Consider the following 27884-nt stretch of genomic DNA (forward strand, 5'->3'; position numbering starts at 1 on the left):
TAAATTAGTCAAGAAGCGTGCAACATGATACATAACGATGCGCCAAAGTATCCGGAGTATGGCTACAATGAAACTCTTGACTAAAATGCAATATAGGGTATGATACAAAGCTCGGTAATATACATGTTAGACCATAAGAAACATGATGGTTCTATAGGATGTGTATGACGTTATAAACAGTGGTGCTTACACCTCCACTTATCCGTTGAGCTGACGCGCGATCGCCTTCTTTCTGGCCATCTTCTCCACTGCAAAGAATTTGTTCAGCCGTGTGATCGTCAACACGTATGCATTTAGCACTCACTGCCTGTGGGTTTTGAACCAAATTGAGAATACGCCAGATCCTTCTTTCTTTGGGATCTTGTTACAGAATGCTGCGCTCGAAGGTACAACTTGTGCTGCCGAAATGAAAACATCAGCGACTGACTTTTTTCCGCGCCATCATCGAATAACGAGCGTACCGTATACGCGTAGATCGCTTCACTATACAGGCTTAAAGGATCTTTCTCTATCCCATGCTGCTTCACATCAGGAATCATAACCTTCGATGCCGTCTGTTCTTGCACTGTTACACCTCGGTCATCCATCTTACCCACCATCTCGCCTGCCACCTTAACATGGTCATCCGATAGTTCCTCAGAACTTTGCTCGCTCAAGCTCAAGACTGATGAAGTCGAAGGCGATGGGTGGCCAACCGAATGACAAAGTGATGGTGGAGATGAGGCAAAGGACTCGAGAGAGGTAGCAGCCAGCTGAGACGCAAGCAGATCCTCGGGAGTAGTGATCGGTTGAGGAACAGGTATGGGGGACGCCATTGCTGGGTTGGGCTGCTCAGGCGAAAGAGATGCAGAGGCTTTGGGTGTTGGTACGTCGTCGGTGGGTGTTGCCACTATAGTTAGAGACGCCTCTGGTTGTGTATGTTGTTGTGTCGTGGTGGTGGCGGTTGCCGCTTGTTGCTTTACCTGGAGCAGAGGTATAGGTTGTGGTTTGTCGCTTCCCGGGGGGACGTATGGCATTGCTGTCTTTTGAAGAAAGAAGAAACGAATGACTTGGGAGTAATGTGTTTGGTATGTTTCGATAAAACGATGGGAAGATGACGTCGGGGGCGATGATGCATTTGTATTGAATATTCGTAAACAAAGAAGAAAAGAAGACAGATACTTTTCCACACGAATCGGATCGCCAAAGGATCTCGAGACAAACGGGCATCCTTTTGTTTGTGAGGTAGGCCCCGCGGACATTAGGTGATGTTTACCCTGAAAGCCCCACGTCGGGAAAACTCTGTCTAGTAACGCATGACGTAATTACCGGGCGGCCATCTGCTCCCGTCGTCACACACCGGGTAATCTTGGCGTAATAACCGTCATCTTGATCACCGATCACCAAATAAGGGCCCACGGTTGATGAGCTAGCGACGGAAGATCATGATGCATGATGATAAAAATGAGATGAAAGAAGACTGGTAGACTGTTTTAGTTAATGAGTAATGAGTGAAATATTAATGTGATCCATTTCGATCCGGGAAGGTCTTGAATGTCCGTCAATACACATGATCCAATAACATTCACAGATAATAACCACTTACAGTGGGGAACCATGCCGTTACCCCCGCCTTGAGGATTGGCCATGTGCCTCCAGGGATGATCCTTGGGGGCGGCCTGAACGTCTACAAGGCAGTCAGTACAGTTAGTCATTTATGTATGAATTATCAAACAGGACCAACAGCCAATGCGGCAGTGGTACATTAATTTTCATGACACAGGAAGATACAGCTACACATCTTTCAACAGGTTCTTCGCCCCCTCCAAATCTTTTACAGGCAAACCGCACGTGCCCCCCTCGCACACTCGTAAACTCGCTTCTTTTTCCTTCCCACTTTCTACATCATTTATCAAAGCCTTCACCACCTCGTTCTTCTCCGCGAGTCCTTTAGGCAGCTTCTCCGGTTGGATATGAACGATGACTTGGTTTGAGAAATACGTCTCTCGAGCAGCTTTCAAGAACTCCTTTATCATTTCATCATTGGCGGACCCAATGACGATGACCTCCCTGTATCCCTTCTCAAGGTCGATCAACCCAGATACAGCGTACCCCACTGCTCTCGGTGCCTGCGTAATAAGGGGCCCCATGCTAAGGAAAGTCGCCTCGGCACGAGCTTCATAGTTTTCAAACTCGGATGAGAGCAGGAGTGAAAAGCGGGAGAGGTTGTGGGCTGACACAGCAGCTGCAGAGGGCTCCGCACCGTCCTGGGAGGTTTGAGTCAGATAAGACATAATGTGAGTCATATGTAAGGGCTCACCTGAGCATCTTTCATCCTCACCAGAACATGTGCATCCTCCGCACTTGCAAAATACCCTCCATCATCATCATCCCAGAACAATTCGTCTTGCCTTTTCTGGAGTTCCTCAGCAAAGAGAACATGACTCTCATCTCCAGTAGCCTCATACAAGTTCAACAGACCTTGAATAAGGAAGGCATAATCATCGGTCTGGGCTTGGGGTCCTTTGCCCTCCCGATAACTTCTTGTCAAGGTGCGTGTGGAAGGGTCCCACATATGAGATTTCACAAAGTTGACGATGCCTAACGCCGCGGGAAGACATTGAGAGCTAATACCATAGGATGACGGAAGAAGGGTTGAAGCTTTTGATAAAGCTGTGAGCTGTGGAACGGTTAGCTGTGGGGACTTGTGCAGAAGCATATACGGTATACACAATTGACGCACCATCAGGCCATTCCAGGCAGTGAGGATCTACATAAGGTGTCAGTATGAATACTACATTAGCTCATGCAACTTACTTTGTCATCAAGACCCGGTCTTTCCCTCTCTTCTCTCTTTAACCTGAGTTTCTCACAAGCTTCAATGATGATATCTTTTGCCTGATCTTCCCGTTTGCCAAACTCGAGTGCAACCTCCTCGTAGGTCTTATGTTGATGTAAAATGTTTTTGCCTCGCATTTCGCCATGGGAATCGTGAATGATGTTAACATTCCCATCAGGCTCAACGCCGAAGAATGAATCGAACAACGGGGCATCATCACCCAAGATTTCGTCGATCTCGGTCTTCTTCCAGATGTAAAACGCTCCCTCTGGCAAAACTATGAGTCATCAAAAGTATAGAGGGAAGGGGCAACATACCACTCTTCTTCGCACCCTTGTATTCTGCTGAATCCGCATCTTCCGCGCTCCAGAACCCACCCTCTGGGGATTTCAGGTCCCTCAAAGTGTACTTGAGGATATCAGCCGCCAAGTCGTAACAAAGCAACCTATCCTGATGATTGGCAGGGTAGAGACGAGCAAAATCAAGACAAGACGAAACAAGTTGTGCTTGGTCGTATAGCATCTTTTCAAAATGGGGAACCATCCATTTCTCATCTACACTGTAGCGCGCCATTCCACCTCCAACCCAGTCCCTTATTCCGCCAGACCACATTGACCGAAGCATCTTCATCCCCATCTCTCTTGCATCCTCCCTGATTTCGGCGTTTCTCGCACCTCCACCTGGAATGGATGCGAGACGTGCGAGGGGTTCGAGGGTGATACTACAGCTAGGGAACTTGGGGCCTCTGGTGGAGGAGCCAGCATTGGTGAAACCGCCATAGCGAGTGTCATTCATAGTTGATAACTGGGCAAAGAGTTTGGAAGCAGGAGAGCTTGAGAGGAGTTGAGAGAGGGATTCTGAAGTACGGCCCTGGGCTTCTGCATTAGTTGACAGACCCTGGATGAAAGTCGGAACCTTACAGTATCACTCATATCCTTTAAGGCTTCAATAACGCCTTTTCCCATTTTCTCGCACTTTTCACGGTCCTCTTCCCATACCTCATGTATTTTGTTGAGAAGCTGATGGAAATTGGGTCGGGGGAAGTATGTTCCTGTGAAAACGTAGGTTACAATACCACCGGAGCTGAAGGTTCTGTAACGTACCAGCAAAGAAGGGTTCGAGCTTGGGGGTCATGACTTGTGAACATCAGTACATACCCGAGAAGAAACAGTAAACAGTAAACATACAAATTGACATGGGCCAGCCGCCACCTCCGGATACAGCCTACACATGTGGGTGACATTGTAAGTTTTCTCCTTCCAAATAAACATTATTAATACCTACTTGCAGGTAGCTCATATACATTCGATCCACATCCGGCCGCTCTTCTCTATCCACCTTGATATTGACGAACCACTCATTCATCATTTTGGCAGTCTCTTCATCTTCAAAAGATTCATGAGCCAACACATGACACCAATGACATGCTGAGTAGCCTGAAGAGAGGAAGATGGGCTTGTCAAGCTTCTGAGCGAGGGCAATGGTTTCTGGAGACCACTCCTGCCACTGTGTCACTTGATTAGCCTTGCATCTTGTGCCAAAATTGAAAAGAGCCTACAGCCACAGGGTTGTCCTTGTGTTGCAGCAGATACGGTGATTTGCTTTTGGCCAACACATTGCTCAGCCGTGGAGTCGGATCGGCAGCGGACGTCGAAGACATTCTGAGATGATATATTCCGCGTGGAGTGGGCCGAATATGGCGTGGAAAGGGAGCTATAGGTTTCAATGTGCGAGACAAAGATCGAAACATAGGGAGATAGGAATTCCCGATATGTGAACAGTTAGAAACTACCATATATAAAGGTTCCCATAGCTCCAACGTCAATGTAGTATGACGAACATTTATTACGACACCTCCGACATACGGACATGATGCATAAATGCTTCGTAAAAGCCATGATGTTGGAAGAAAATGTCTGGCTCTCTCCTCAACAAGCCCACCCCCCTCAAGTCGTGACACGTTGTTGTGTCTCCGTCTTTTTATCGTTTATTTTATACTAGTAAGTCTTTTTAAGATAATTTTATTCGTTCGACCCGGACCTTTCCATAACTTATCCCCTTCGTTCTCATGCATGACCCCCGCAAGCCCCTATCCAACCACCACCATTAGGTAGAGAAGACTCGGCTCTACGTCCTCATACCTGTTTCAGAGGTGCATGCATTGAAGTATCATAGTTGATTGGTGGTGACGGTATGGTAGACATGCGGTGACATAGTGTGCATCATCAGAGGGGGGGCGGCGGCGGGGGGAGGCGGCCGCTTCAATGCCAGGCTGACGTGTAATTGTCGTTATCAACATACGCGCACGACGACGACGGCATTTATTATTATGGCCATTTCATCGACGAGCCTTACTTACTCTTCTCGTTCCGGCTGTAATAGTCATAAAGTTTGTGGGACTCTCTTCTTCGCATACACCATGTCCTCTGCCTCACCGAGGTCAACATCTTCCAAACGCAAGACTCCGCCAAGCCTCTCAGGCAGTGATTGCGAAGGCGCGTTCAGCGAAGTTTTGACTCGTCAGGCTCGACGAAAACAAAAGAAGGTCAACAAGCACAGGCCAGAGTTTCAATTCAATATACAAGAGTTGAAATATGGCAAAAAGGTCACCCTTGCTGTAAGTCTTGCAAGGATAAGTTGCTTGTGATGTTGACCTAATGCGCAGCATATCCGTGACTTGATTCTATATATAGTGGCAGATGGCCAAAAGCCTCAGTGGATCCAAGTTAATGTAAGTTGCGTCTTGCTTCTATAGATGTGAGACTGAATGCGTTTCGATTAGAACAAGTCCCATATATCTCACACTGTTTTGCTCTTTGTTCCAGGCCTTTTACCTACTCATCTAGGTTTGAGTTCGGACATCACTTCTGCTTCAATGCCTTTCGCCATCAATTCAATTCCAGCTGATGGAGACATCCTCGGCCGTCTAGAGGGGCCCGCTCAGAAAGTACCCGCCATCGCTTCATTGTTTACCTACGGATGTCCCACGCGAGCGCCTGGTGATAAGCTTCGAATGCATTCCGCCATCAATCAGTTACTGATGTGCCCTATTCAAGAGCATATTAGAAGGAAACGAGAAGCAGAAAGGGAGAAAGACCACCACCGTAAGACCTTTTTGAATGATCCCTGGCACGCTGGATCGCAATGCTAACTTATGTACACTTACGTACAGGCAACGCTCAAATTGATTCTTATTCTCCTCTATTATACCTCCTCACGCCTAATCAAATGATTGACAATGACTACAACATACCGTCATATCTCCCCCATGTTGATGGTCGTATCGTACCAGGATTGGACAAATCAATGATCCCGGACAAGTCAAATTTGTTTCTTTCAAGTTTATCGGAAGTTGAGAATATCAAACTAAAAGATGAATCAAGAAGCTTCACTGGGATGGATAGTACAAGAAATACTAAAGGCAATACAAGAGAAGGCGGGTGGGTAGAGACTTCCCCAGCGCAGGGCCCACCAAAAGATGGAATATATCCGATTCTAGCCATTGATTGTGAGATGGTGAGTTTATACAACTTGCCTAATTTACTCTCTAATGCTCATTTACTTTAGGTGGTGTCCAAAGATGGAGATGAGTTGGCGCGGATCTCTGTCATTGATTTCAACAGCGGAAAGAATGTTTTCGACGAACTCGTCTTGCCTCCTGGTGAAATCGTGGATTATCGCACTCAGTGAGCCTTCAACCATATGATTTTCAATCGTGATCGCATCAATTCTAATGTACTGTGAAGATGGTCAGGTATCACTGCTGAGCGTCTCCTGTCGGCTACACATACAATTTCCTCGATCCAGAATCTTCTTCTTTCTGGAGCATCTCCCTTGATTACGCCTCACACCATACTTCTTGGCCATTCACTCGAGTGTGATCTGAACGCGCTGAGGATTCGCCATCCTCTGTGTATAGACACCGCCCTTATTTATAAGCATCCAAGAGGGCCCCCTTTTAAACCTGGGCTGAAGTGGTTGTCGCAAAAGTGGTTGCAAAGAGATATCCAAGCAGGCGAGAACGGACATGATTCTGAAGAAGATGCACGGGCCTGTGTGGATCTTTTGAAGATGAAGTTGACCAATGGTAAATCTTTATTGTTATCCATTGGGCATCGCAATTGACTGAAAACAGGCCCTGATTTTGGCGATTCCACTAATAACATGGAACCCATCGTGGAACGCATTGGTAGGTATATGGACAATTCCCCCGAATCCCCCAAAACTTCGGCATATTGCGATTATGGTGATCCTCGGTGGTTATATGGTGCAAAAGCGACAACAGCTGTACGGTGCACCTCAGATGACGATGTCGTGAATGCTGTAGTAAAAAATGTTCAGAGTCATACTTTTGTATTTGGCAGAATGATGGAACTCTCAGAAGCACAAGGATGTAAGTCGACCCCGGAAATGCAGCCAAATAAGCAAACTAACCAATTAAACAAACAGGGAACGATGGTGGGGCTAGTCTGTCTCCAAGTTCAACAGTCTCACTCGATTCAGTCCTCGAGCGTTTCAATAGCCGTCTCACCGCATTGCATTCTTCTCTTCCGCCTAATACTGCATTAATCATCGTCACTGGCCACTCAGATCCGTTGCCAATGGTGAAACTTACGAAGAAGCGGCAAAGATGGGAGAGGTCTGTGAAGACCGCAGGTATCGAAGGGGTCTCCGGGGATGATCGATGGATGGCAGAGCATGACAGGGACCTTGAGAAGGCGGTTGAAGAAGCGAAAGCGGGCATGGCATTTTTCCGGGTGACCTCTTAGATGGTTCAGCATATTCGTTGAACTATATTAATGATGTCATGTAAGTCGCATTTTATGGTAATCGATGGCAGTTGAAATTGCGACCTTCCTACAATAAGTGTTTTAGGATCCTGTTGTTGTCTCAGCATGATAAGGGTCATTTGGCAGACGAGAATACCATTAAAGTAAAGTTTAACGATAGTGTAAGCATTGTGCTGATTCTTTATGGGAGGCGGCGCTCATTGCTGATAAATTCATGGCTCCCAGGCCTGCTCAACAACTGAAAGACCAAGAATGGTGGTGTTTCCGATGGTGTGTCCAATGTCATCCAGGCAATGTCTTGACTAACATTATCTTGCCATGTAGACCAATCAACGATACAGAAATTATTACATAATTTTGATTCTGGTAAACTGAAGGAAGCCATACAGCAATATGACAAAGCTGTGGAAGCTTATGAAAACGGTTGTCAACCTGAGCTGTCAAAAAACGGTATGGTTAGTCGCCATGAAATAGGCCTAGTTGATTAAACCGGAAAGTGAGCAGTTGATCAGTTCAATCAAGCAAATAGTGTTATCTGGGTCACTGACCAGTAGGATTAAGGTTGGCTCAAGAATTCAACTCTCGCCCATGGCGTGAACGGTAATTACGCAACGCGAGTAACGATTTGGCATGCAGCGTGCGATGGAGCGTTGTTGCGGTGACTTGAGTTCTCATATCTCAGATTCTTGAGACATATATACCAACATGGACCGGCAGCTCTTGTCGAAATGCGTCATACACCATCTCATCGACAAATATGGGATAAACGATATGTTGAGATCTAGCAAAGGGGTATGTAATGATGGGGATGGTAGCAGGAGCTTCGAGAAAACCCTACCGAACCGTCAGTAAACACAGGAACAGAGCCAAACTCCTAAAACGAGTTGACTTTCTTGTTTGGGACGAAGCTCCTGCCTAGCACAGACATTGCTTCGAAGCTGTTGACCGGACGTTGCGTGACATTCGTGCCGAGTACAAACCTTTTGGCGACATTACTGTGCTCTTTTCTGGCGATTTCCGACACTGCACCGCAACGTCGTATCAACGAAGCATTGCAAGACCTCGCTGGCGAATGTTGTGAGGCGTACGTGGACGACATCATTATCTGGGGAAAAGATGCCCTCCCAGTAGTCAACGAGATTTGTACCTCTGCCATAATGAACGCATGCCTTACCAGCTAGCTCTCTTCCATGGCCAGTGTACAAAGTTGAACATAGTCCCGCCTTCACCTTTGCACCTCCCAGATTCATATGCTCCTTCACATCTGTGACTATCTCCGAGCAGTAGGGCCTGTATGGGTCTCTTGGCAGTCCTGGATCACCCGCAGTAGTTGGTTGGCCATCAGCTCTTTCTAATATACCTGAATATCTTTTTCTTTTCGAGATTTCCCATCACTCGCATTATAACGAGCTCCTTCTAGACTGCCATTAGTACGGAGGTACTGAAGGAATATTCCGTCCCAACGATCCTGACATCTCCTACCCCACCCAAGCTCCCATATCTCCCAAGAGAGGGACCTCATTGACCTTGTACCCAACCCTTACTCTGACATCAATCATCCAGACCTCCTTGCCCCTACGACTATCCGGGGCATTCAAGTCACTCCTTCGAACCCCACCTCGTACATCCTCCACACCGGCTCAAAAACTTTCCACCTCTTTCAACGACATCCTTGACTCCGAATCTCTCGCCGCCGCCCTGCAGGCCTACCTGCAAGTCACGCGACTGGTTCCCCGCTCCATCCTCGAGCAATTCAGCCATTAACGCCTCGGCGGGGGGTGATGTAAGTGTTGGATGAACGAGAAAATGGGAGCCTGGCCAGGGACTGGGAGGATTCGGAATGAAACCGTTTGTGGCGTGGCTGCTGGGTGGCTGGTTCTTTTCACATATTCTACTAGATTCTATGATAGTTTTTTTTTCTTTCTTTATGCATTCATAGACACTCCACAACAGTAAGGAGCGAGGGTAGGAGGAAGAGGAAGTAGAAGACGAGAGGAAGGCGGAGATGTAGTTTAGGGGTGTAGGGAAGAGAAGAGGGAAAGAATAAGAGAGGACGGAAGAGAAGACCTTGCGGAGAGGCGTTAGGGAAAGAGGAGGTACGGACGGAGGATGCAGGGAAGGTATTGATTCGACCTCTACGTGGACAATGACACTGCTGCAGGGGTGAAGCAGCAGCAAGCGTAGCTGAATGTCACAAACGTCTTTCCGTGGAGCTCAGTATACTTCTCTCTTCCTCTTGCCAATATTCAAGAAGAACTAGGTCGCTATACCAGATACGTACACTTTCTATACATCTCAATTATACTTTAAGATAGAATAAGTGGCCATACTACTATACATTCCCTTAGCAATCATCCTTGTACTTCTCCCAGTGCGAGTTTACAAACTCTTCTATATCCGCCCACAACAATTCTGGCTTTTCGAGAGCAGCAAAATGACCCCCCTAAAGAATATCATAATAATTAGCACACTAGGCCGGATTCTTCTTTTCACATAGCAGTCGTGACTCACAGATTTATGTTTCTTGGACCAAACCATATTGGATTGGGCCTTGACCCATTCGGCGGGTATTTCGGCGATCTCTTTGGGGAACTGGCTGTAGCCCAGAGGACATTTCTGATAAGAACTTTGTTCTGCAGTTTCATGGCGTTTAGCGCCAAGACCCTTTTTAAATTAGAGGGTCAGCATATTAGTCTGTTTGGAAGTTTGGATTCTCACATATCTATATGTATAAATCGACGTCGTGAAACAATCAGTAAACCAGTAAAGGCTTGTCATCGTCAAGATTGTTTCCACACTTGGGGACTCATCAGTCCACTCGAGGAACTTTTCACCGATCCACGCTAGCAAGCTGAGCGGATTGGAGCCTACTACCAAGCCTACAGTGGCTGGTCGGGTAGAATGCTCGAGAGCATATCCGAATTTCTGCAGTAGCTCAAGGAGATCCTCAGCAGAGGGTGGTGAAGCCTCTTGTTCCGGGAAACCTGGAGAGGGAAGTGGGCGAGGAGGAGGGTTAGAGTAATTGACGTGAATGACTTCATAAATTCTTCAGCAGTTTCTCGTCGCGAGTGATCGATAAGAATCTTACTTTTGCAAGCTGGGTAATTGGCACCAAGTTCATTCGACACATAGCTCCCAATATCACCACCTTGGGCGACATAACCGCCTCCAAAACCGAGACCCTCCATTAGGCCATTGAAGAGATACCCGACATCCTTCACCTTGAATTCTCGATCTTTAGGAGGAGGCGTAGAGAAAAGCCATCCGGGAAGGGATGGTACGATCAAATGGAATCTTAGCGGGTTTCGTTAGCTCTGGCTTGCCAATAAATGGGTTCAACCTCACGGAAGATCTTCGGGACTATACTTCTTTTTCACCATCTCCATCATTGGAACAAATTCATAAAAACTACCTGGCCAGCCGTGACTGAGGATGATGGGAACTGCGTCCTTCTTCTTCGAGAAAAGGGCGGTAAAATGGATTGAGAATACCGAACCATCTGAGTTTTTGACCTTTGTTTTGAACGCAGGAAGGGAATTGATGCGCTCTTCTTGTCTACGCCTGTGGCGTGTATGTCAATCAACAGCTTCGCTTAGTTGATTACTTGTCGTAGTAAAGACACAGACCCACCAATCCAATTTGATCCACTCATCTTTCATATTCACTAGCCATTTCCTCGTTATTCCAAATTTGTTCTCCTCCGCAGAAACATTCTCATAGCTTTCTTTGGCAATTCTGTTAGACTTGAGTAAAGTACGGAGCTCGCTGATGTCCTCATCGGGCACGGAGAGTTTGAAGGGCTCGATAGGAATGGTGGGCTTGTTGGGAAGGTCTGAGTACGACATGTTGATTTTGCTTCTGAGTTGGATCGGAAACCTAGAACAGTGCTCAAGTCTTTGATAATTGAAGCGGCTTCTTCGGTTGCAGGTTGACTGCCAACCTAATACAATCAGCAACCTATTGTCAGTGTTTGCTTAGTCGTCGTTTTGTTTGTCAGCATGCATCTTGTTGCTTCGTCGGTTGTATCTTGTACTGGTACATACAAGTATGCCACCTGATGGTGCCTTATTTATGGCATTAGGTCATAGGCGGGTATCCCCGATCTAGGCCAGCCTCCGCCGCCTCACCGATCGTTTTTGTTCTGGCCCTCTGCTTGCGTCCACTTCCTGTCGCCTTTTTGAGGCCCTGCAGTATTTGCTCACCTTTTACGTACCATACGTACTTCCTCATCCTGACGTCTTCCTTCTCATCTTTGTCTTTACCTGTAATTTATAGTTGTTTGTAATTTAATTCATCCTCACGAAACTTCTCACCGCTGTCCACCTAGAAGGTGTGGCCAAGCACCGACGAACGCCTGTATATCTTAACTGTTTTCACACGACCATAACGCTGCTCGTTCAGGCAACGACGGAATTGGTCACGACTCACGTTTAATCCCACGATATCAATTGTTTCATACGTCCATCCAACGTTTCACAGCTGCTTTACTCGGATATACGCCTACCCTTTCGGCTCAAGAGAACATCTCATAGCTACGCCCACTTATCGCCGCATTGTCGACATCATGACCTCATTTCCCATCCCACTGCCACCTCAACACACCTCATCCGTTGCACCACTCTCGGACAGTTCATCTTCACCTCGCACTCCCCGGTTCACCAGGCATCGCTCCGATACAATGCTCAGCACCTCGTCCTCCGCTTCATCATGCATTTTACAGACTCCAGAAACGCCGTCAATTCTGGAAACTTTGTCCGCAGGCTTGAGTTTGGGCATTCCTATTGGCCCCTCGAAGCCACTTGCGGAGTCATCTAACGAATTGAGATTAAGAAGAAGAGCGAGCAGTTATGAGTTCGGTGCATTATGGGAAGAGTCACCAGGTGACCATCCAGTGGGAAAACCTGGTCCTTCCAGGCTTTCAGTCGCAGGTGCAGGGTGCAGATTGTGTGACAGTCCTGAGGAGGGCGATAGAGATGACTACTTTTCACCGGCTGCTAGTATAGCTCCAGCAAACCATATGATCTATCAACCGAGTCCACTGCACCAACAAACACAGTCAGAGATTCCTCAAGTCGCAGACCCTGGCATAATAACCACCAATCCCAACCGTCCCTCGGTGACAAGGCGAGCATCTTCAAAACTCAAAGACACAATTCGGCTCAAATTGGGAAGATCCAAGTCATCCTTCAAGGTCCTCAATCGAAATGCTCAGCGTGAGGGAGGCGAACTTTCTCATGACCAAGCATCCCAGTCGCCATCCATAACTAGCAGTAATCCGTCCACTACATCTCGCCGGCAACGCTTGAAATCTCTCATCTCGTTCTCCCAATCAAGCAACTTTTCCTCACCATCCGTATGTTCTGACACTCCATCTTCTGATTTGGCATTTTCTTCAGGCGGCTCGCAAGGAATCGCCTTGGGTGCACCTTTGAATGCCGGGAATCGATCGCATTCGTTGATTGTACCGACCACGGTTGATGTCAGTGTAGAAAAGGCGATCGTAGAAGCATGCAATGAGGAAATTGGACAAGTTGAAGAAAAAATGGATAGAAAAGGTAAAGGCCGAGCGGTACATTTGCCACACCCTTCACGAATCCAGTCCCAAACAATCGATTCTCACAATACGTTGTACGATCTCTCGACCCCTATTTTAACCCACGAACTGTCTTCTCCTCCTGATATGTTTCACACTGAAGGGGTTAAGGGAGCAAAGCATGTTGGCTTTGAAGAAAGTCTTCCGAAAGAGCTCAAGCTTCTGGTGATGAAAAAGTTGATGGAGAGTTTTGCGAATGAAAGTTTTGGTAGGTTCTCCGGTGAGTTGCTAGGAAGGATGGAATTGATAAAGATGAGTACTGTAAGTCACAAAACTTAACAATGTCAGTACCAAGTTGATCATGATCGCGTTAGGTTTCTAAATCATGGGAGGCATTATGCTTTGATGGTCAGCTATGGCAAGCTATCGATTTAGCTGCTATTGCCCATCTTCTTCCCGTCTCCGTCCTCCATCGCATACTTAAGCACTCTGCATCGTTCATTACCGACTTATCACTCCGAGGGATGGATGAAGTTGGCGGGGAAATGCTTGTCAAAGCTTTAGGAGGAGAGAATGTTGATATCATGAGATACGACTATAACAATCTCCTCGGTCCACGACTCAATATTCAACGACTTGATCTGAGCGGGTGCGAGACTTTGACCGAAAACGATTTGGCTTCGATCATTTCTTGTTGCCCCAACTTGCGCTCTCTGAGTCTCAGAGCGTTATCCGCTGTGGGTTCCAGGTTGATGTGCTTCATCGAGAAAATCGAAACGCTTGAAGAGATCGATGTGTCCTATTGCAGAGGGCTTGAGCTACCTTTTATTTCAAGCTATATCAAACGCATTTCAGAGGTGCAAGCGAAAAACTTGCGGTCTATCAGAGCGGCCGGTCTCCTCTACTCAAGCAATATGCTGTTATTGTCTATCATGGAACGTTGCCATAACTTGGAGAGACTTGATCTCCAAGGGTGCCACGATGTAAGCGACGGCATGTTTGAAAATTTTCACAATTACTGCATCGAGTACGACGAATGTCTATCAAGTCTAACCCATCTCAATGTTTCAAACACCCCACTTACACCGGCCATCTTCACTTTTCTCAACGATCATCTCCCCAACCTGACCCACCTTGAAATGGCAAATCTCTCAGGTGTAGACAATCCGGACGACGATGATGATGGGTATGAATTGTCAAGGATGTTGAAGAGTATGCCCAAGCTACGAAAAGTGGATCTGGAAGACACTGCCGGTTTGTCAGGGGTGAGCGATATGGTGCTCGAGGCGCTGACGCCCATGGAAGGCGATGTGGGGACGACGGGGTGCGAGCTGGAGGAGTTGAAGATTGGGTATGCGAGAGCATCATCAGGGGCGATCGTGGACCTTATCAAAGGCTGCAAGAAGCTCAGAGTATTGGAACTTGATGTAAGCCCAGAGATCCTTTTTGGCTTTTTGGCTGTTTGGCTTTTGTGATATTTTTTACTGAATTGATTCTTTCGTTTTGGTCAGAATACGGAAGCAAACAATTCAGTCATGCGCGAATTTCTCCGCCATTCTTCGCATCCTTGTTCTCGACTATCCATCATCGACTGTCATAACGTCACATCGACTGCTTACACTGAGATTGCAGCTTCCACCCGGGCTCGTCAGGGATGGGAAGGATGGGCAGCTGTGCCGTTTGGTTACGATAAAGATGTGGAGATGGCTGAGAAGATGGTGTTGAAGACGTTTTGGGGTTGGAAGAGGGTGGTGGTGCCGAAAGGGTGGGTGGAGATGAGGAACGAGGCGGAGACGATGGAGAGTCGAAAGAGGGCGCGACGTGAGCAAGAAGAGCAAGACGCTTGTGGCTCGGCAGGGGAAAGCTCGGTTGGTTCAAAATGGAAGGGGAAGGGGAAGGGAAAAGCCAAGGGTGATGTTGACGGCGATTTGGGGAGAACGAGACCGAGAATGAGGAGTAACGGCTCGATCAGTCGGGAACCTGTAGGATGTATCATTGCATGATAGATCTTATGTCGGGGTATAGGTATTCATTAGTTGCAACCATTTTAGATGGTTTTGCAGTTTCAAAAATACCTAGTGATTTTTTGTAAGCCCATACAGATATGGTTTGTTGTCTGTATTTTGCTGCAGTAACATGTAATAATTGACATTTCTTTTCACTCTGTACCGAATATACATACAACTGTCGCAGCTGTGTCTGATTTCTAATAAACAGATCATACATATCATACAAATAAGTGGTATGGGTCTACCACTTTTTCTGCACAACATCTTACCACTAACTCCATCGTCCCTTTCCATTCGTTCCATCCGAGGTTTTTCTTGTTTTTCTTGATCACCTCTCACTTACTCACTCCCCATCTCTCATCTCCCACACCGCAACCTTTTCCTATCCATGAAAACCGGTTTACGACCCCAAAACTCAACGTTTTCACGACGTCCGCTCAACCATCTCTACACCCTCACCGCCTGAACCTGCAAGCATACTTCCCTGCAGATGGTTGTTATTACTCTGCGGGGTATATCCTTGCTCTTGTCTTTGTCTGTCCGATTGTATCTCTGGACCTTTTGTTGTAATTGATGTCTGTTGTGTTTGTAATTGTTTTTGTGGTTGTGGTTGTTGTAATGTATGTGATTGCCGATCCCATCCATTCATATCCACTATTCCACCCGGCCCATCCGGCCCATCAGCAGTATACGGTCCATACCCTGCCCCGGCCCCTCTCTCGCTCAAAGTCTCCACAGGCGAAGTGGACGATTCCCCCCCAAAATGAAACTGCGCCTGAGACGGCTGAGATTCGTGCCGTCGAAGCATCGCTTCTGTACTAGGCCTTGAACGGGGACGAGAATGAGAATGGAGTGGGATAGGGGGTGGGTCGGATTTGGGGATACGGGGGGAGTAGGGTTTGTATGCTAAAGGGTGGGAGAGGGGCTGTTCCGTAGACGGGGGGGGGGGGGGGGGGGGGGGGGACAGAAAAAGGGGGAGAGGTGAGCGATCGTTCAGAGAAAGGGAGAAAAGGAGAAAAGGGAGCGTACAGGATAATATTGTCTATAAGCATACCACCCCCCCAACAGCCCAATCACCGCACCGGCAATGACGTCGGTCGCATGATGCCTATAATCCATGGTTCGCGAGACTGCGACGAGGGTCGCGCAGGAGAGGGGGGCAAGGAGGAGCCATGATTTGTATGTGAATCCTTGGCGGTTGTTTATTTCCATTTCTATCGCAGTGTCAGCCGAACCGAGATTTTTTATAAAGAGGGTTTGGGGCGTACTAGCAGCGAGGTATAGGATCAGATACCACATTCCACACCAAGCAAAACTACTATGCCCGCTCGGAAAACTCCTAAATCCCTCATTCAATCTGCCGTCATCTGTGGTGGTGCAGACTGTCCAGGAGGTGAGGCCGTGGACTGGGTTGGAGGTGAGGTCGGGGGGGAGGATACAGCGGGCAAAAAGGTCGGGTCGGGGGCGACCGACTGTTATCTAGAAGAAGGTGAATAGGTGTACGGGTGAACGGGAAAGGGGGGGGGAGGTAGACAGGGGACATACTTTGACAATATTGGTGAATGTGGCGGTCAACCCCAGACCGAGAATCAGCCCGAGGATACCATTATGTCCGTCCCAGAACGATCTCCTCACAAACGCCCTGAACCCGTCCATTGTCAGCAAAGGACAGCGTCCCTCCGATGGGTCCCCAGCCATGACGGACTCACGCGACGAGGATGATGAAGACAGCAGGGACGATTCCACAGAGCACAGCCAACAGCCATACGGGTACTCTCTCTGGGTCTGCATAAGGGTGTGCGAGGGAGGTATCTGTCACACTGAATAGGCGGCGATAGCCGTTGATCTTGTCCAGGAGGTAGAACAGGCCCTGCGCAACGGTATCAGCATGTACATGGCGGGGGGAGGGGGGAACAAACCCAGAGGAGGATGGTGACCACCCAGTCGGGGGCGTAGCTGATGAATATACGCCGTCGACGGGATCCGGCCGGGGATGTCGTGATCGGGCGATCGGCTCGTTTGGCGAAAGGGTTGGATAGCGCCATTTCCACGTTCGGTGTCGCAGATGGGAGGGATGGAACGCAGCGCAGGCGGGATGCGGCGATATATAAGGGTGACTGCCTCCGACACGTGGGCGGCGAAAGCGGTGAAGATAAAAGAGGGCTAGGCTTGGCACACCCAAAGCTGTGCCTTGGCCCGTTAGTCCAGTACATCTAGGCACCGCATAAACAAACCCCGTAAAAAATAGGTGGGTTACGTAACATCCCTACACCTCCTTTCAAACAGTCCACCGCAGTCCTCTCCAGTGTACACTGCATGCTAGCCCACAATGGACCTGCCCCTCACCCTCGACGACCACATCCCATTCTCCCACCAGGTTGCAGGCCACCCCGGTGTCATGTCGGATCCCTCCGGCAGCCTCGTCATCAAGCCCGCCCTCCCTCGCGAAATCGCCTTTTATCAGCTGCTGTCCAACTCGGATCCGGAGGATATAGTGTGGCCGCTGAGGAAGTTTGTACCGAAGAATTATGGCACACTGAGGCTGGAAGGGAGGATAGGTGCGGCGGGTGGGGTTGAAACGGATTTAGATGTGCAGGATGAGGTGCCAGAGGTGTGTGTGTCTGTGTTCCGATACGTAAATTGACTAGACAGCCGGCTGATCACCTTCGGGATAGAGCGTGGTACTAGCAAATCTTGCTTATGCGTACACTCGTCCGAACATTATGGACGTCAAACTCGGTACTGTGCTGTACGCTCCCTACGCTACAGACGAAAAGAGACAACGGATGGATCGACAGGCGAGGGAGACGACGACGTATGAGACGGGGATACGCTTAACAGGCTGCCAGGTGACTCTATCTCCATCTCTGCTCAAAAAAAGGGGCGGGACTAATGTTAAACTGGAAAACCTAGACATGGCACGCCCCTACACAAAGCTACATCTCTACACCCAAATCATTCGGCAAATCTATCACGCCTCCCCAACTCTCTCAGGGCATGGTCCGTTTCTTCCCTCTTCCAACCGACTCTATCCCTTCCCTTGTCACTCTTCCTTCCCCACCTCCTACAGCTGTAGAGGTCGTTTCTACCGTTGCGGCGAGCCAATTACCAATACCGGCCCAGACGTCTTGTGCTTCCGTTATCCAATCTTCCACTTCCATTCCCATTCCCCCTTCTACTCCCATCTCCCCCGACCCTGCCGCTATCGCCAGCATTTTCCCCGCCTCCACCGACCCCGAAAACTCACCAACGTACGAAAACCACTCCATCCCCCCTCCTACCCTCGCTCGTCTCTTAACCCTCCTCCTCCAAAAGCTCGACCAACTCACAGCCGTGCTTTCCACCCTTGAAATGCGATTTGTGGGTGCTTCGCTGTTGGTGGTATATGAAGGTGATCCGATAAGGCTCGAAGCGGCGCTGGATAGGGAGGAAGCGAAAGTGCAGGAAGAGAGTGAAGAGAAGGAGAAGAGAGATGGGGAGAGGTCAATGTTTAGTGATGATGGGTCGATCGACTTTTCAGACTCGGACGCGGACTCGGACGAGGATGATGAAGAAGAATATGACTCGGATGACGAGTTGGATGGAAAGAAGAAGGACGAAAGACGAGCGAGCAAATGTCCGGCGTTAACACTAAAACTGATCGATTTCGCGCATACCTGGTTAGCACAGGGGGAGGGACCGGATGAAGGGGTGTTGAAAGGGTTGAAGACGTTTAGGAGTCTGGTGGAAGGACGGTTGGAAGAGGTTGAACGGGGTTGTGTTTGAATAGGACTCTTGCCATGGGTAAATTCATAGCCAATTGTAAAATAAGGAATAAAAGAAAAATGTGCATCCTACCATCCATTATGTATCGAGATCGGTGGAAGGTAGGGAGGGAGAGGTGGGCTGAGATGGAAATGGCTCCATTCGATGCCGGTAGAGAGGAGTTTGTATCCTTCGTTTTGTCGAATTTTTGGGATGACGAAGATGGTATGGCCATGGCGAGTTGGTACAATCCAAAAGTTGAAATAAGTAAAGCAAGCCAAACCGAGAACGGAGGAATGAACAGCCAAAGGAACATGAGGGGTTTTGCGTGGGTAAGCGGCTGGGTGCGCGGCGGGGACGAAGGTGGTGGAGGTGGAGGTTTCGTTTCGTTGAATCTCTTTCGGTCCGCGTCGTGACTGCGGCAGCGCACGCACGCAGTGCCAGCAGTGCGTGACATAAAAAGTATACAACATCAAGCATCATGTCATGATTCTCCACAAAACATACATCGAGTATAAGAGCACAAGGGAGAATACAACTGAGGGGAGAATGGGCCAATAAGGCCGTTGCAGAGCGAGACAGAGAACAGAGCGAGCTCTTGGTTTCTACTCCGCCATGGATGTGTGTCGCTGAGCCGGCAACGAATGCTACCATAGGCATGCTCTTGCAGGATGATGCTCCCCTCTAGCCCTTTCCCATATGGCTGCTTCGGTATCTTGATTCTACTGTTCGTCAAACGCCCTTCTCTATGACATCGGGTGCAATTTCGAAGTCCATTTGTGATCGGCAAGTCCCCCCCTCCCTCTGTCTCCGTTTTGGGGGAATTGAAGCTGATGAATCTGACTATTGTTGCAGAGAGGTCTTTTCATAGAGGAGCTCAACTCGACGCCGAGCAGATTGCGCATCGGAGTGTCTGTATTCCATGCCTACGCACATAGGCCTCGTCAGATTAGGTACAACCGCCTCCTGAAATGGCGGCACTTTTCAGTCCGCTATTTCAGAGGCCCAAGTTGATCGCCTCCGACTTGTCATCAACGATGTTGTGAAAGGAAACAAGGAGGGCGAAGCGGATCAGAAGCAGATTGACAGAGTTAGTCGTTCGCTTAACAGTCACATAAAGACTCGTTTGCGGCCGAGCAGGATCAGCAGGAAAGATCTTGTAAGGGAACAAGAGAACAGTAAGGAGGATGAGAGAACGAGAGAATAATAAGCAGGATGGAGAAGTAGTTTCGGAGGACCGAGGAGAAGAAGAAGACGAGGGGAAGAAAAGGAGGACCGTGCGAGGAGGCGTTAAGGAAGAAAAAAGTCCAGGGAAAACCTAGGGAAAAGATGAGAAAGCTGAGTCAGCTCGAGGAGTTGAGAAAGATATATAAGGAGTAGTCCTTAGAGTAGATTAGATGCATCGGCCCCAAGCGGCCTAGTCTTCTCGAATCCTTCAGTCTACAAAGCCGCATCGTCTATACTCAGAACTTCTAGTTCGATTAAATACAAACGACCGAGGACAACGAAACTATTGTAGCTTAAGGTACTTTCCGGCCTCTACGAGGACTTAACCCTGAGAGCGTGGGCGGTGATGTGAGAGTGGCCGTTATGAAAAACGGGGGATGGTTCATTTGAAGAGCCGTATAATAAGCTGGGACGGGAATGGGGGCTTGGATGGTCGGCATTAGGGAAGCGCTGAAATATAGATTGTTCATCCATGTGTCGATCCGTCTCGACAGCCTGCTTTTAAACTTTTCTTTCGAGGGCTCAAAGGGGCAAGGTGGATAGAATGAAAATGAAATGCATATACATTGAATCTGTCGTTGACCAATGTGCAGAGAACGGACTTTTATCGGATCGTCAGTTTTCGCATTCATTTTCCGCACTTCCTTTGACTCTGCGCATGCAGTAAAAGTGTGGTAAACCGGTTCCATAACACAGTTGCAAGTCAATACATGGAGTGATACACTGCATGTGAAGATTTGATCATCAATAGGATATTATTTGCCTAAACGTTTTAACCGAAAAGGTGCTACAAATACCACGTCTCATAAAAGAAAATTGTCCATTATAGATGCGAATTACAAGATGAAGGCGTTGATGATTATCATAGCAAAATTGCGCTTCCGCCAACCATAGCTCCAACAATACCTACAACCGCCGTCAACAAACCACCGACGACAGTGATCGACTTGATGTCCCCAGACGTAGAAGCGGATGAATCAGAAGTGGAGGCGCCCGAAGAGGTAGAACCAGACGCGGTGCCGGTAGAAGTGGCTGTGGCTGCGCCATTACCAGGGGCGGTGGGTGTGAATACGCCACCACTAGGTTCGGCGGCGAGACAACTGCTTGCGGCCGCGTTGGCGTCCTGGACAGTGTTTGGTCCTAAAAAGTAAGTTGTTAATAAATGGCATCACCTATAGGGAGACGTTACGTACGGTTCGCGCTCAACGATGCGTTGCCAGCAAAGTCACAGCTGGTATCCTCTGGATTGATCTGGTAGTAAGTTGACATGACGTAGGAGAGCTTAATAGCCGGAGAGCAGAAAGACAATTGGCCATAAGTACCAGAAGTGCCATTACCGGCGATAGGGTCGCATGAAGCGGAAGAGTCGGTGGAGCCAAGGAGAGAGCAAGCGTAGCTATGTTGCAATCAGTATAGGTTTTATTCCGCATATCGATCGAAACCCACTCGAGAAGAGCGCCAACAATCTCGGGCGAGTTGGCGCTTGACTGTTTCACCTTGCATGATAATGAGTTTTCGTTGATGCAGTTACAGACACTCTCATTGGGAGTTGGCGGGAGGGTAGAACTGGCAAGGAGCGAGTCAGACTCAGCAGGGCAGTCGGTTTCATTGGCCGTGACAGATGATTTAGTGGGAGAATTGGGTGGAGAAGTAGAGTTGTACTGGGTAGCGAGACGGGTAAAGTCGTCCGATACGGTTACACTAAAGACAGTCAGCGCATAATAATGACATAAGTGACTTACGTGTCGTTGCCAGAGATGGTGACCATGCCGTAGTTATCGGAAGTAGGAAAATAGGAGAAGGCGACACCACCGCTAAAGACATCTGAGACGGGGGAAGCAAATAGAGCGGCAACTTCAGTCCAAAGACGAGGGGGACTGGTAATACAGCTGAACAAGATGTCAGCCCAGTCATAGAGCATAAAACGTTACCAACCCGAACTCGGACATGTAGGTGGCAACAGGCAAATCACTGAACCCCTCGGTGATGGTATTCCAGTTCGACGAGTTGATGTTTTGATTACCACACCACTCATAGTTATTGAGACCTGTCCATATCAGTTAAAAGAGTAACATAATACCCAAGGCTACTAACCGTAAAGGTCGACTGCAATGCTATCTCCTCCGCAAGTCAAATACTCGGCCAGAGAATTTCTGAAATCCGGCTCGCCATCGACGGCGGCGTATCCAACGAGGGCAGAAGATCCGACAGACTTCAAGTACGCTTTGATGTCACGAGCAGCAGCTTTGACAAAGGCTACTTTCTGTCAGTCAAACTTCAAAGAGAATGGAACGATGGACGCACGAGCAGCATTGGTGTTGGATGCGAGGTTAATTACTTCATTTCCAACGTTGTAACCGAGAACATTTTCATAGTTTTTGAAAGCGTCAATAGTCTCTATGTACTCGTTGAGGAGATTCGTCGACCATGAGGGACTTGAGCGATCGATACTTCCGTTGAGTGGTAAGGAAAGATCCAGCCTGCCATGGTGAGTCAGCTGACGCTCATATATGGTACTTAAACCTCGGTGCTTCGACCCACACATCACGCAAATAAAGTCATACTTACAGCACGTAGATACCAGCATCATTGAGCATCTTCATACAGTCGTCATGATTCAGACTAGAGTTGACACTATACACTCTGACCGCATTGACACCGAGTTGCTGAAGGTACGGCAAGTCCCTTGTGCAGTTTTGCGGTGACGAGAGTGGGTCGTGGAATGATGAGCTTCATCAACGCGTCAGCTGGGCAGTTCACACCACATGTGCGGACCTACGGTTCTGGGAAGCCGCCGCTAGATGGACGGTCAACGTCAACCAGACATTATAAGAGAGCAAACACGAAATACTCACTTAGCAGAGTTGGAATCTGAGCTAGCCGCTAATTCTCCTTCAGGCTGGTACGCCACACCCTATTTAACAACGTCAGAGACAGAGAATTCACCGTCGACAGAGAGATGACGAGTACCGACCTTAATATAGAACCTATTGCCGGACTCGTCGTAGAGGTACTTTCCGGTCCTTGTGATGTTAGGAAGGGCAGCAGTCATGGTGAGGAGCTGCACCCCGACGAGGGCTAATGGGAAGAGGCGCATCATGGGAAGAGGGCTGGGATTGGAAAAGAATAAAAAGAGAATTGAAGTAGAAATGCCTACGAAGACAAGAGAAGGCTGTGTTTGTCTCTAGGAACTCGTCGCCATCACGTGACGTTCAGGCACATCCGTGGGACTCCACATACTAATAAAAGCAAAAGGATCAAGCAGTTATTTATTATGCGATGCTTAATTCCTTACCTTGATAGATCAGACCATCAGCGGAGACACGAAGCAGTAATCGTCAGTTACATGGTAAGCATAAAAGAGATGGCTTTCAGGCCACAACGTGACGTCTTCATGGGATAAAGCCGACGACTTTCGACTATCGAGCTGCACAGCCCTCAGTCTCTGTGGCAAGTGATCGGAATTATTATTTATTTAAGTAAAGCCACCTACGGGCACATTCTTACCCTGGGGTACTGTACCAGTACATACTCATAATAACCGCCCAAGCATTCCTACACTTTTATAGCTCCCTTCCCAATCCAGGTGGATCTTCGGACCTCATTGAAGACCGGCGCATGTTCGTCGTCGACGGCCTTGTGTCGAGTTTACATAAGTAGGACAAGATTGAGAGCGGGAAAATAGGGACATCGACGGAGATTCCGTTTACTCCGTTACGGAGTGTCCTTGTCAACCTCATACCAGTTCGCCAATCTTCGAATCGGCTGATATAGACAAAATATAAACCTCGCTCCTCTCCTTTATCTGCATTCTTATAATCCTTATTCCGCAGCCATGTCTGAAATTACTCCCATATCTGAGTATTCTCAACCACCCAAGAAGAGGAATGATGTTGCTATTGAACTTCTCTCTGGCAGTTTCGGAGGTGCTTCTCAAGTCTTGACCGGTCAAGTAAGTTTGAGTCGAAGGCCGCGAACGTTGTGTTGACGCCTCGTAGCCCCTTGACACCCTGAAAACTGTGAGTATTACAGTGCTGAGGTGACAAGGAAGACCTAACAACCCACCAAGCGAGCACAAACCGCACCTAAAGGGCAGTTCAAGAACACCTGGGACATCTTCAAGGTTACCGTGAGAAATGAGGGCTTTTTGGCGTTATACAAGGGTATGGTACGTATGATCCCTGTTCACAATATTATCATTGCTTATGAAACCTCCAGATGTCACCTCTTCTCGGTGTAGCCGCTGTCAACTCTCTTCTTTTTACCGCTTACGGCACCGCTCGCCGTATCGTCTCTCCCTATCCCGACCTTTCCATTGCTCAAGTTGCCGCTGCTGGCGCTATGGCCGGTGCCGCCAACGCTGTTTTGGCCTCTCCCGTAAGCCGACATGGCATCCACATCCAGTGCTTCTCTTATCTCTATGTTTAGGTTGAGATGTTCAAGATTAAGATGCAAGGACAGTACGGCGGAAAGGACGATAAGAGGCTTGGGCGGGTTGTCGGTGACATGTGGAAGGAGTATGGATTGCGAAATGGTATCATGCGAGGATACTGGGTAAGCATTCGTTTCCTTTAATCAATAATGCAAAAACTGACGCATGACAGGTCACCGTCATTCGAGAAATTCCTGCCTACGCGGGTTTCTATGCTGGTAAGTCGAAATAACCCGTATTGGCTATCAGTCAGTCTCACTCCAGATAGGCTATGAATACAGCAAGCGTTGGTTTGCCAAGCATTACGCTCCTAACAATCTCCCTATCTGGACTCTCCTCGCATCGGGTGCCATCGGCGGTGTCACCTATTGGCTTGCCTGTTACCCTCTCGACGTCGTCAAGTCTCGAGTACAGATGGCGAAGCTTCCACCAAGTAAGGGAGGGTGGTTGAGCGGAGGTTACGTCGCAAGGGAGATGAGCGCGATCGTCAAGGAAGGTGGTGTGAGCTCATTGTTCCGTGGCATTGGGCCGTCTCTTGTTAGGGCTGTGCCCGCTGCCGGTGCTACCTTTGCCGCTTATGAAGTTGCTAGGGGTAAGCCTTTCAAGATGTCAATGCCAGGCAAAACACTGACTTTATGTTTAGAATACATCATCAATCACGACCTTTTGTAATATTTATACCTCAAACACTATAGAATGCATACCCCGTAAACCGACAACTCATTAATCCCAACTCCGAAATAACGCACGTTGACAACCAAATGGCTATGAAGGCCTATAACACCACTTCGGATAAACCTCTATAAGAATAATTCAAATAAAACTCTTGGACATTAAAGTCCGCTTTTTGGAGACCACCAGGCGTAGGACGCTTACACCTCGAGAATAGTGGTTTGAGTGGTACCGACCTTCTTCTCACCCATATCTTCCACATCTTCCGAACTTCTCCTATTTCCAGGCATGATAGGCACTCCATCCTCCCCCACTTTTGGTGGGGCTGTCCCCAAAATCCTCCACGGTGCACTCTGTACATAAAGCTCGACCTCTTCTTCTGTCCATTCACGGAATCTGAGCCCTTTGAAACGTCTGTAATTCTCTTGAGGGAAAAATTTAGCGAGGAGGTAGTAAGAGAGCCCAGAGGCGCAGCCGGTGGTTATGAATGCGAAGTAGAATGAACGGATAACACCGGTGGAGAAACCTTTTACACCCATGTTGTTGAGGACTGGAATCCAAGTCAGTCAGATTTAGGTGTGTTGTTCTTGGATTAAATGAAATATTTACAGCCGGCAAAATTGACGCCAGCGCCGATACAGTAAGCAAATATTGCCCTCCAGTTGATACCGAAGGTATAGTCTACACATTTTATTAAGCTTCGGGCGGCCTTTATTCAAACGAGAGTAACATACAGTAAGGACCTTTCTTGTCTGCAGTATACATCCAAGTAAGGTCAAGTCGACCCTTTGAGACGACGTAGTAATCAACGAGAAGAACGCCAACAATACTGAAGAGGAAGATCTGGTATGACGAGATGAATGTGACGAAGATACCCGCCGACCCAAGGAGATACTTGAGAAAGAGTAAGCTTTACACCCATCTGAGCGGATTATACTTTAAAGAGAAAAAAACTTACACCACAGTTATAATCATACAGATCGCAAACGCCCTCTTCATTGACAAATATTTGGGCGCCAAAGAGCTGATATCATTACCCGCCGGCAACACATTCTCAAACACACAAGAAAAGAGCGCAGAATAAGCAAAACCGATAGAGATGATTGCAGTGCCCGCTCGGGTTTTGGCAACGTAATTTTCCGTCAGAATACGATCAAGGTAGGTGAGTGGATTCCAGATGAGGGTGCCGTATGCTTTTTCGGAGGAAGCGGCGACGATGAGACCGCAGAGGGTGGTGATAAACTAGAAGTAGGGTTTAACTGAAGTCGAAAAGGAAAAGAGGCAGGGGAAAGAGTGAGAAGAAAGCGACGTACGTTGGACATTGGGAAGCCAAAGATCTGACCGAAAATGGGATCCCTCTTGTGGGTAGCATTTCGCTGCCAATCACTCGCATTACTCGCAAATGTTGAACACCCCGCCGCAGAGAGCAAAGTGAACCTCACAATCAACCATGCTCTCTCACTTCCATGAGCTGTAGGTCCAGCTGTCAAAGTGTTTCCTACACCTTTGCTGGTGGTGAGCGCGAGAGCGAGCATGCCCACGCAACTGAGGAAGTAGGCGATGAGCTTGGCATGGATGAGGATCTTCCATTTGGGAACGGAGAGAAAGAGTGCGCAGCCGGTGAAGAACCAGAAGAGAAAGAAGCCGCACATCTGGGCAGAGGTCATACCCGAGGTGGAGGGCATGTGATTGGGGAGATGAGCAATGGAAGGAAAGATAGAGTGGAGGAAGATGTAGATACATTGACCGCCGGTGACGGTGTTGACGCCGTTCCAGACACATGCTGAGAGAGCACGATTGAACACAGGCCAAAATGAACCAAAGACGCCAAATGAAGATCGACAATAAACAGGGAAACCGATCTGTGGGATTGTCAGCAGGTTGGTAAAGGAAGTATAAAGGGATGCATTAACGTGATAGACAGAACCGGCGCAACCATTGATGACCATGAAGAAGGAGATGAGGAGATATCCGAAAAAGTTGCAAAGGATACCATCCCAGACAGTGATGCCGTACTGATTGACGTTCGTCAAGCTCTGGTCCACATGATCCCCGATGGGAGACTTACGGACAAGAATGTGCCTCCGCTCAACCAGTTGGCAACCGTTCCAACAGCCGAGAACCAGAATATTGCTCAACGAGTGTGAATATACAGAAACGAGAACGAAGTAATGGACTAACAGAAAGTGGTGAAATTCCAAGTTCTTCGGGGTTATTCAGCGATCAGCCTTAGAAGAGTAATTCCGACTCACCTTCTCTCCAATGGAATGGGCAGAAGATCATCATTTTCAAGCGCAGCCTCTCTGCCTTTTGAGCCTTCCACCACCAACTTGGGCATCCTTAGTCGTATAGGCATTGTGCTGGCTAAGAACCGGTTTGAGGTTATCAAAAAACTCCAACTGGGAGAAGTATCTGAAAGAACAAATTGGCAGCTTTAAAGTAATAGTCAGTAATGGCTTATCCGGGGCTCAATTGCCATTGACAACCGAATACAAACATCCACTATTGCGAGTCCTTTTCTCATGCTGGGGTCCCTTATTACTCCTTGCTCTCATTCCAGACTCTGGGGGCTGATTCTGCCTCCTGTCGACATAGCGACATTGAAGATAAATTCCCTGTTTCCCGGATGGCCAGGAGTGCCTTATGATAAGCATGGAAA

At 48.2% G+C, this 27884-nt stretch overlaps 10 protein-coding genes and 1 non-coding gene; 5 read left to right on the top strand and 6 right to left on the bottom strand.

Moving 5' to 3' along the window:
• Positions 1 to 9: 9 nt before the first annotated feature.
• Positions 10 to 1213, bottom strand: CNAG_06493 (hypothetical protein). XM_012198134.1 has 3 exons: positions 462 to 1213; positions 305 to 398; positions 10 to 248 (listed from the first exon to the last, which is right to left on the bottom strand). Exons 1-3 carry the CDS (start codon positions 1014 to 1016, stop codon positions 199 to 201), a joined length of 699 nt encoding a protein of 232 aa, XP_012053524.1. The 5' UTR covers positions 1017 to 1213; the 3' UTR covers positions 10 to 198.
• Positions 1214 to 1709: 496 nt separating this feature from the next.
• CNAG_06494 (cold-induced thioredoxin domain-containing protein) lies at positions 1710 to 4677 on the bottom strand. XM_012197964.1 has 10 exons: positions 4377 to 4677; positions 4103 to 4324; positions 4006 to 4042; positions 3922 to 3954; positions 3739 to 3869; positions 3136 to 3688; positions 2797 to 3086; positions 2723 to 2749; positions 2300 to 2659; positions 1710 to 2246 (listed from the first exon to the last, which is right to left on the bottom strand). The coding sequence occupies exons 1-10, from the start codon at positions 4611 to 4613 to the stop codon at positions 1773 to 1775; spliced, it is 2364 nt and encodes a 787-aa protein (XP_012053354.1). The 5' UTR covers positions 4614 to 4677; the 3' UTR covers positions 1710 to 1772.
• A 505-nt stretch (positions 4678 to 5182) lies between these two features.
• CNAG_06495 (RNA exonuclease 1) lies at positions 5183 to 9952 on the top strand. XM_012198135.1 has 12 exons: positions 5183 to 5435; positions 5484 to 5549; positions 5601 to 5922; positions 5991 to 6334; positions 6386 to 6504; positions 6565 to 6905; positions 6954 to 7211; positions 7268 to 7627; positions 7694 to 7769; positions 7834 to 7878; positions 7933 to 8104; positions 8170 to 9952. Exons 1-8 carry the CDS (start codon positions 5238 to 5240, stop codon positions 7585 to 7587), a joined length of 1968 nt encoding a protein of 655 aa, XP_012053525.1. The 5' UTR covers positions 5183 to 5237; the 3' UTR covers positions 7588 to 7627; positions 7694 to 7769; positions 7834 to 7878; positions 7933 to 8104; positions 8170 to 9952.
• Positions 9810 to 11627, bottom strand: CNAG_06497 (microsomal epoxide hydrolase). XM_012198136.1 has 6 exons: positions 11239 to 11627; positions 10954 to 11169; positions 10697 to 10902; positions 10327 to 10643; positions 10120 to 10272; positions 9810 to 10051 (listed from the first exon to the last, which is right to left on the bottom strand). The coding sequence occupies exons 1-6, from the start codon at positions 11451 to 11453 to the stop codon at positions 9953 to 9955; spliced, it is 1206 nt and encodes a 401-aa protein (XP_012053526.1). The 5' UTR covers positions 11454 to 11627; the 3' UTR covers positions 9810 to 9952.
• Positions 11628 to 11775: 148 nt separating this feature from the next.
• Positions 11776 to 15303, top strand: CNAG_06498 (hypothetical protein). XM_012197965.1 has 3 exons: positions 11776 to 13462; positions 13516 to 14568; positions 14653 to 15303. The coding sequence occupies exons 1-3, from the start codon at positions 12173 to 12175 to the stop codon at positions 15142 to 15144; spliced, it is 2835 nt and encodes a 944-aa protein (XP_012053355.1). The 5' UTR covers positions 11776 to 12172; the 3' UTR covers positions 15145 to 15303.
• CNAG_06499 (hypothetical protein) lies at positions 15266 to 17286 on the bottom strand. XM_012197966.1 has 6 exons: positions 17070 to 17286; positions 16860 to 17020; positions 16696 to 16792; positions 16419 to 16629; positions 16180 to 16364; positions 15266 to 16075 (listed from the first exon to the last, which is right to left on the bottom strand). Exons 1-6 carry the CDS (start codon positions 17193 to 17195, stop codon positions 15575 to 15577), a joined length of 1281 nt encoding a protein of 426 aa, XP_012053356.1. The 5' UTR covers positions 17196 to 17286; the 3' UTR covers positions 15266 to 15574.
• A 61-nt stretch (positions 17287 to 17347) lies between these two features.
• CNAG_06500 (arginine metabolism transcriptional control protein) lies at positions 17348 to 19223 on the top strand. The gene is made up of 3 exons (XM_012198137.1): positions 17348 to 17761; positions 17826 to 17999; positions 18064 to 19223. The coding sequence occupies exons 1-3, from the start codon at positions 17480 to 17482 to the stop codon at positions 18913 to 18915; spliced, it is 1308 nt and encodes a 435-aa protein (XP_012053527.1). The 5' UTR covers positions 17348 to 17479; the 3' UTR covers positions 18916 to 19223.
• Positions 19224 to 19389: 166 nt separating this feature from the next.
• Positions 19390 to 20323, top strand: CNAG_13138. XR_001046366.1 has 2 exons: positions 19390 to 19680; positions 19750 to 20323. It is a non-coding gene; the product is annotated as a hypothetical RNA (non-coding RNA).
• A 468-nt stretch (positions 20324 to 20791) lies between these two features.
• Positions 20792 to 23456, bottom strand: CNAG_06501 (1,3-beta-glucanosyltransferase). XM_012197967.1 has 12 exons: positions 23417 to 23456; positions 23096 to 23360; positions 22977 to 23035; positions 22901 to 22918; positions 22690 to 22851; positions 22426 to 22601; positions 22216 to 22377; positions 22057 to 22168; positions 21864 to 22010; positions 21568 to 21822; positions 21315 to 21517; positions 20792 to 21261 (listed from the first exon to the last, which is right to left on the bottom strand). Exons 2-12 carry the CDS (start codon positions 23219 to 23221, stop codon positions 20984 to 20986), a joined length of 1698 nt encoding a protein of 565 aa, XP_012053357.1. The 5' UTR covers positions 23222 to 23360; positions 23417 to 23456; the 3' UTR covers positions 20792 to 20983.
• Positions 23417 to 27151, top strand: CNAG_06502 (solute carrier family 25 (mitochondrial carnitine/acylcarnitine transporter), member 20/29). XM_012198138.1 has 11 exons: positions 23417 to 24073; positions 24120 to 24140; positions 24191 to 24289; positions 24340 to 24498; positions 24550 to 24675; positions 24726 to 24771; positions 24822 to 25145; positions 25197 to 25801; positions 25867 to 26130; positions 26205 to 26586; positions 26649 to 27151. The coding sequence occupies exons 1-8, from the start codon at positions 23957 to 23959 to the stop codon at positions 25223 to 25225; spliced, it is 921 nt and encodes a 306-aa protein (XP_012053528.1). The 5' UTR covers positions 23417 to 23956; the 3' UTR covers positions 25226 to 25801; positions 25867 to 26130; positions 26205 to 26586; positions 26649 to 27151.
• Positions 25333 to 27614, bottom strand: CNAG_06503. 2 transcript variants are annotated; one of them, XM_012198140.1, is made up of 9 exons: positions 27478 to 27614; positions 27407 to 27429; positions 27294 to 27358; positions 27139 to 27240; positions 26539 to 27087; positions 26184 to 26467; positions 25960 to 26135; positions 25835 to 25906; positions 25333 to 25775 (listed from the first exon to the last, which is right to left on the bottom strand). In XM_012198140.1, the coding sequence occupies exons 1-9, from the start codon at positions 27579 to 27581 to the stop codon at positions 25426 to 25428; spliced, it is 1725 nt and encodes a 574-aa protein (XP_012053530.1). In that variant the 5' UTR covers positions 27582 to 27614; the 3' UTR covers positions 25333 to 25425. The 2 variants fall into 2 exon arrangements, with proteins under 2 accessions (XP_012053530.1, XP_012053529.1); XM_012198139.1 differs by having other exon boundaries at positions 25333 to 25906.
• Between the last annotated feature and the right edge of the window lie 270 nt (positions 27615 to 27884).

The sequence above is a fragment of the Cryptococcus neoformans genome, chromosome 13, assembly GCF_000149245.1.
Source record: "Cryptococcus neoformans var. grubii H99 chromosome 13, complete sequence".
Classification (NCBI taxonomy): Eukaryota; Fungi; Basidiomycota; class Tremellomycetes; order Tremellales; family Cryptococcaceae; genus Cryptococcus; species Cryptococcus neoformans.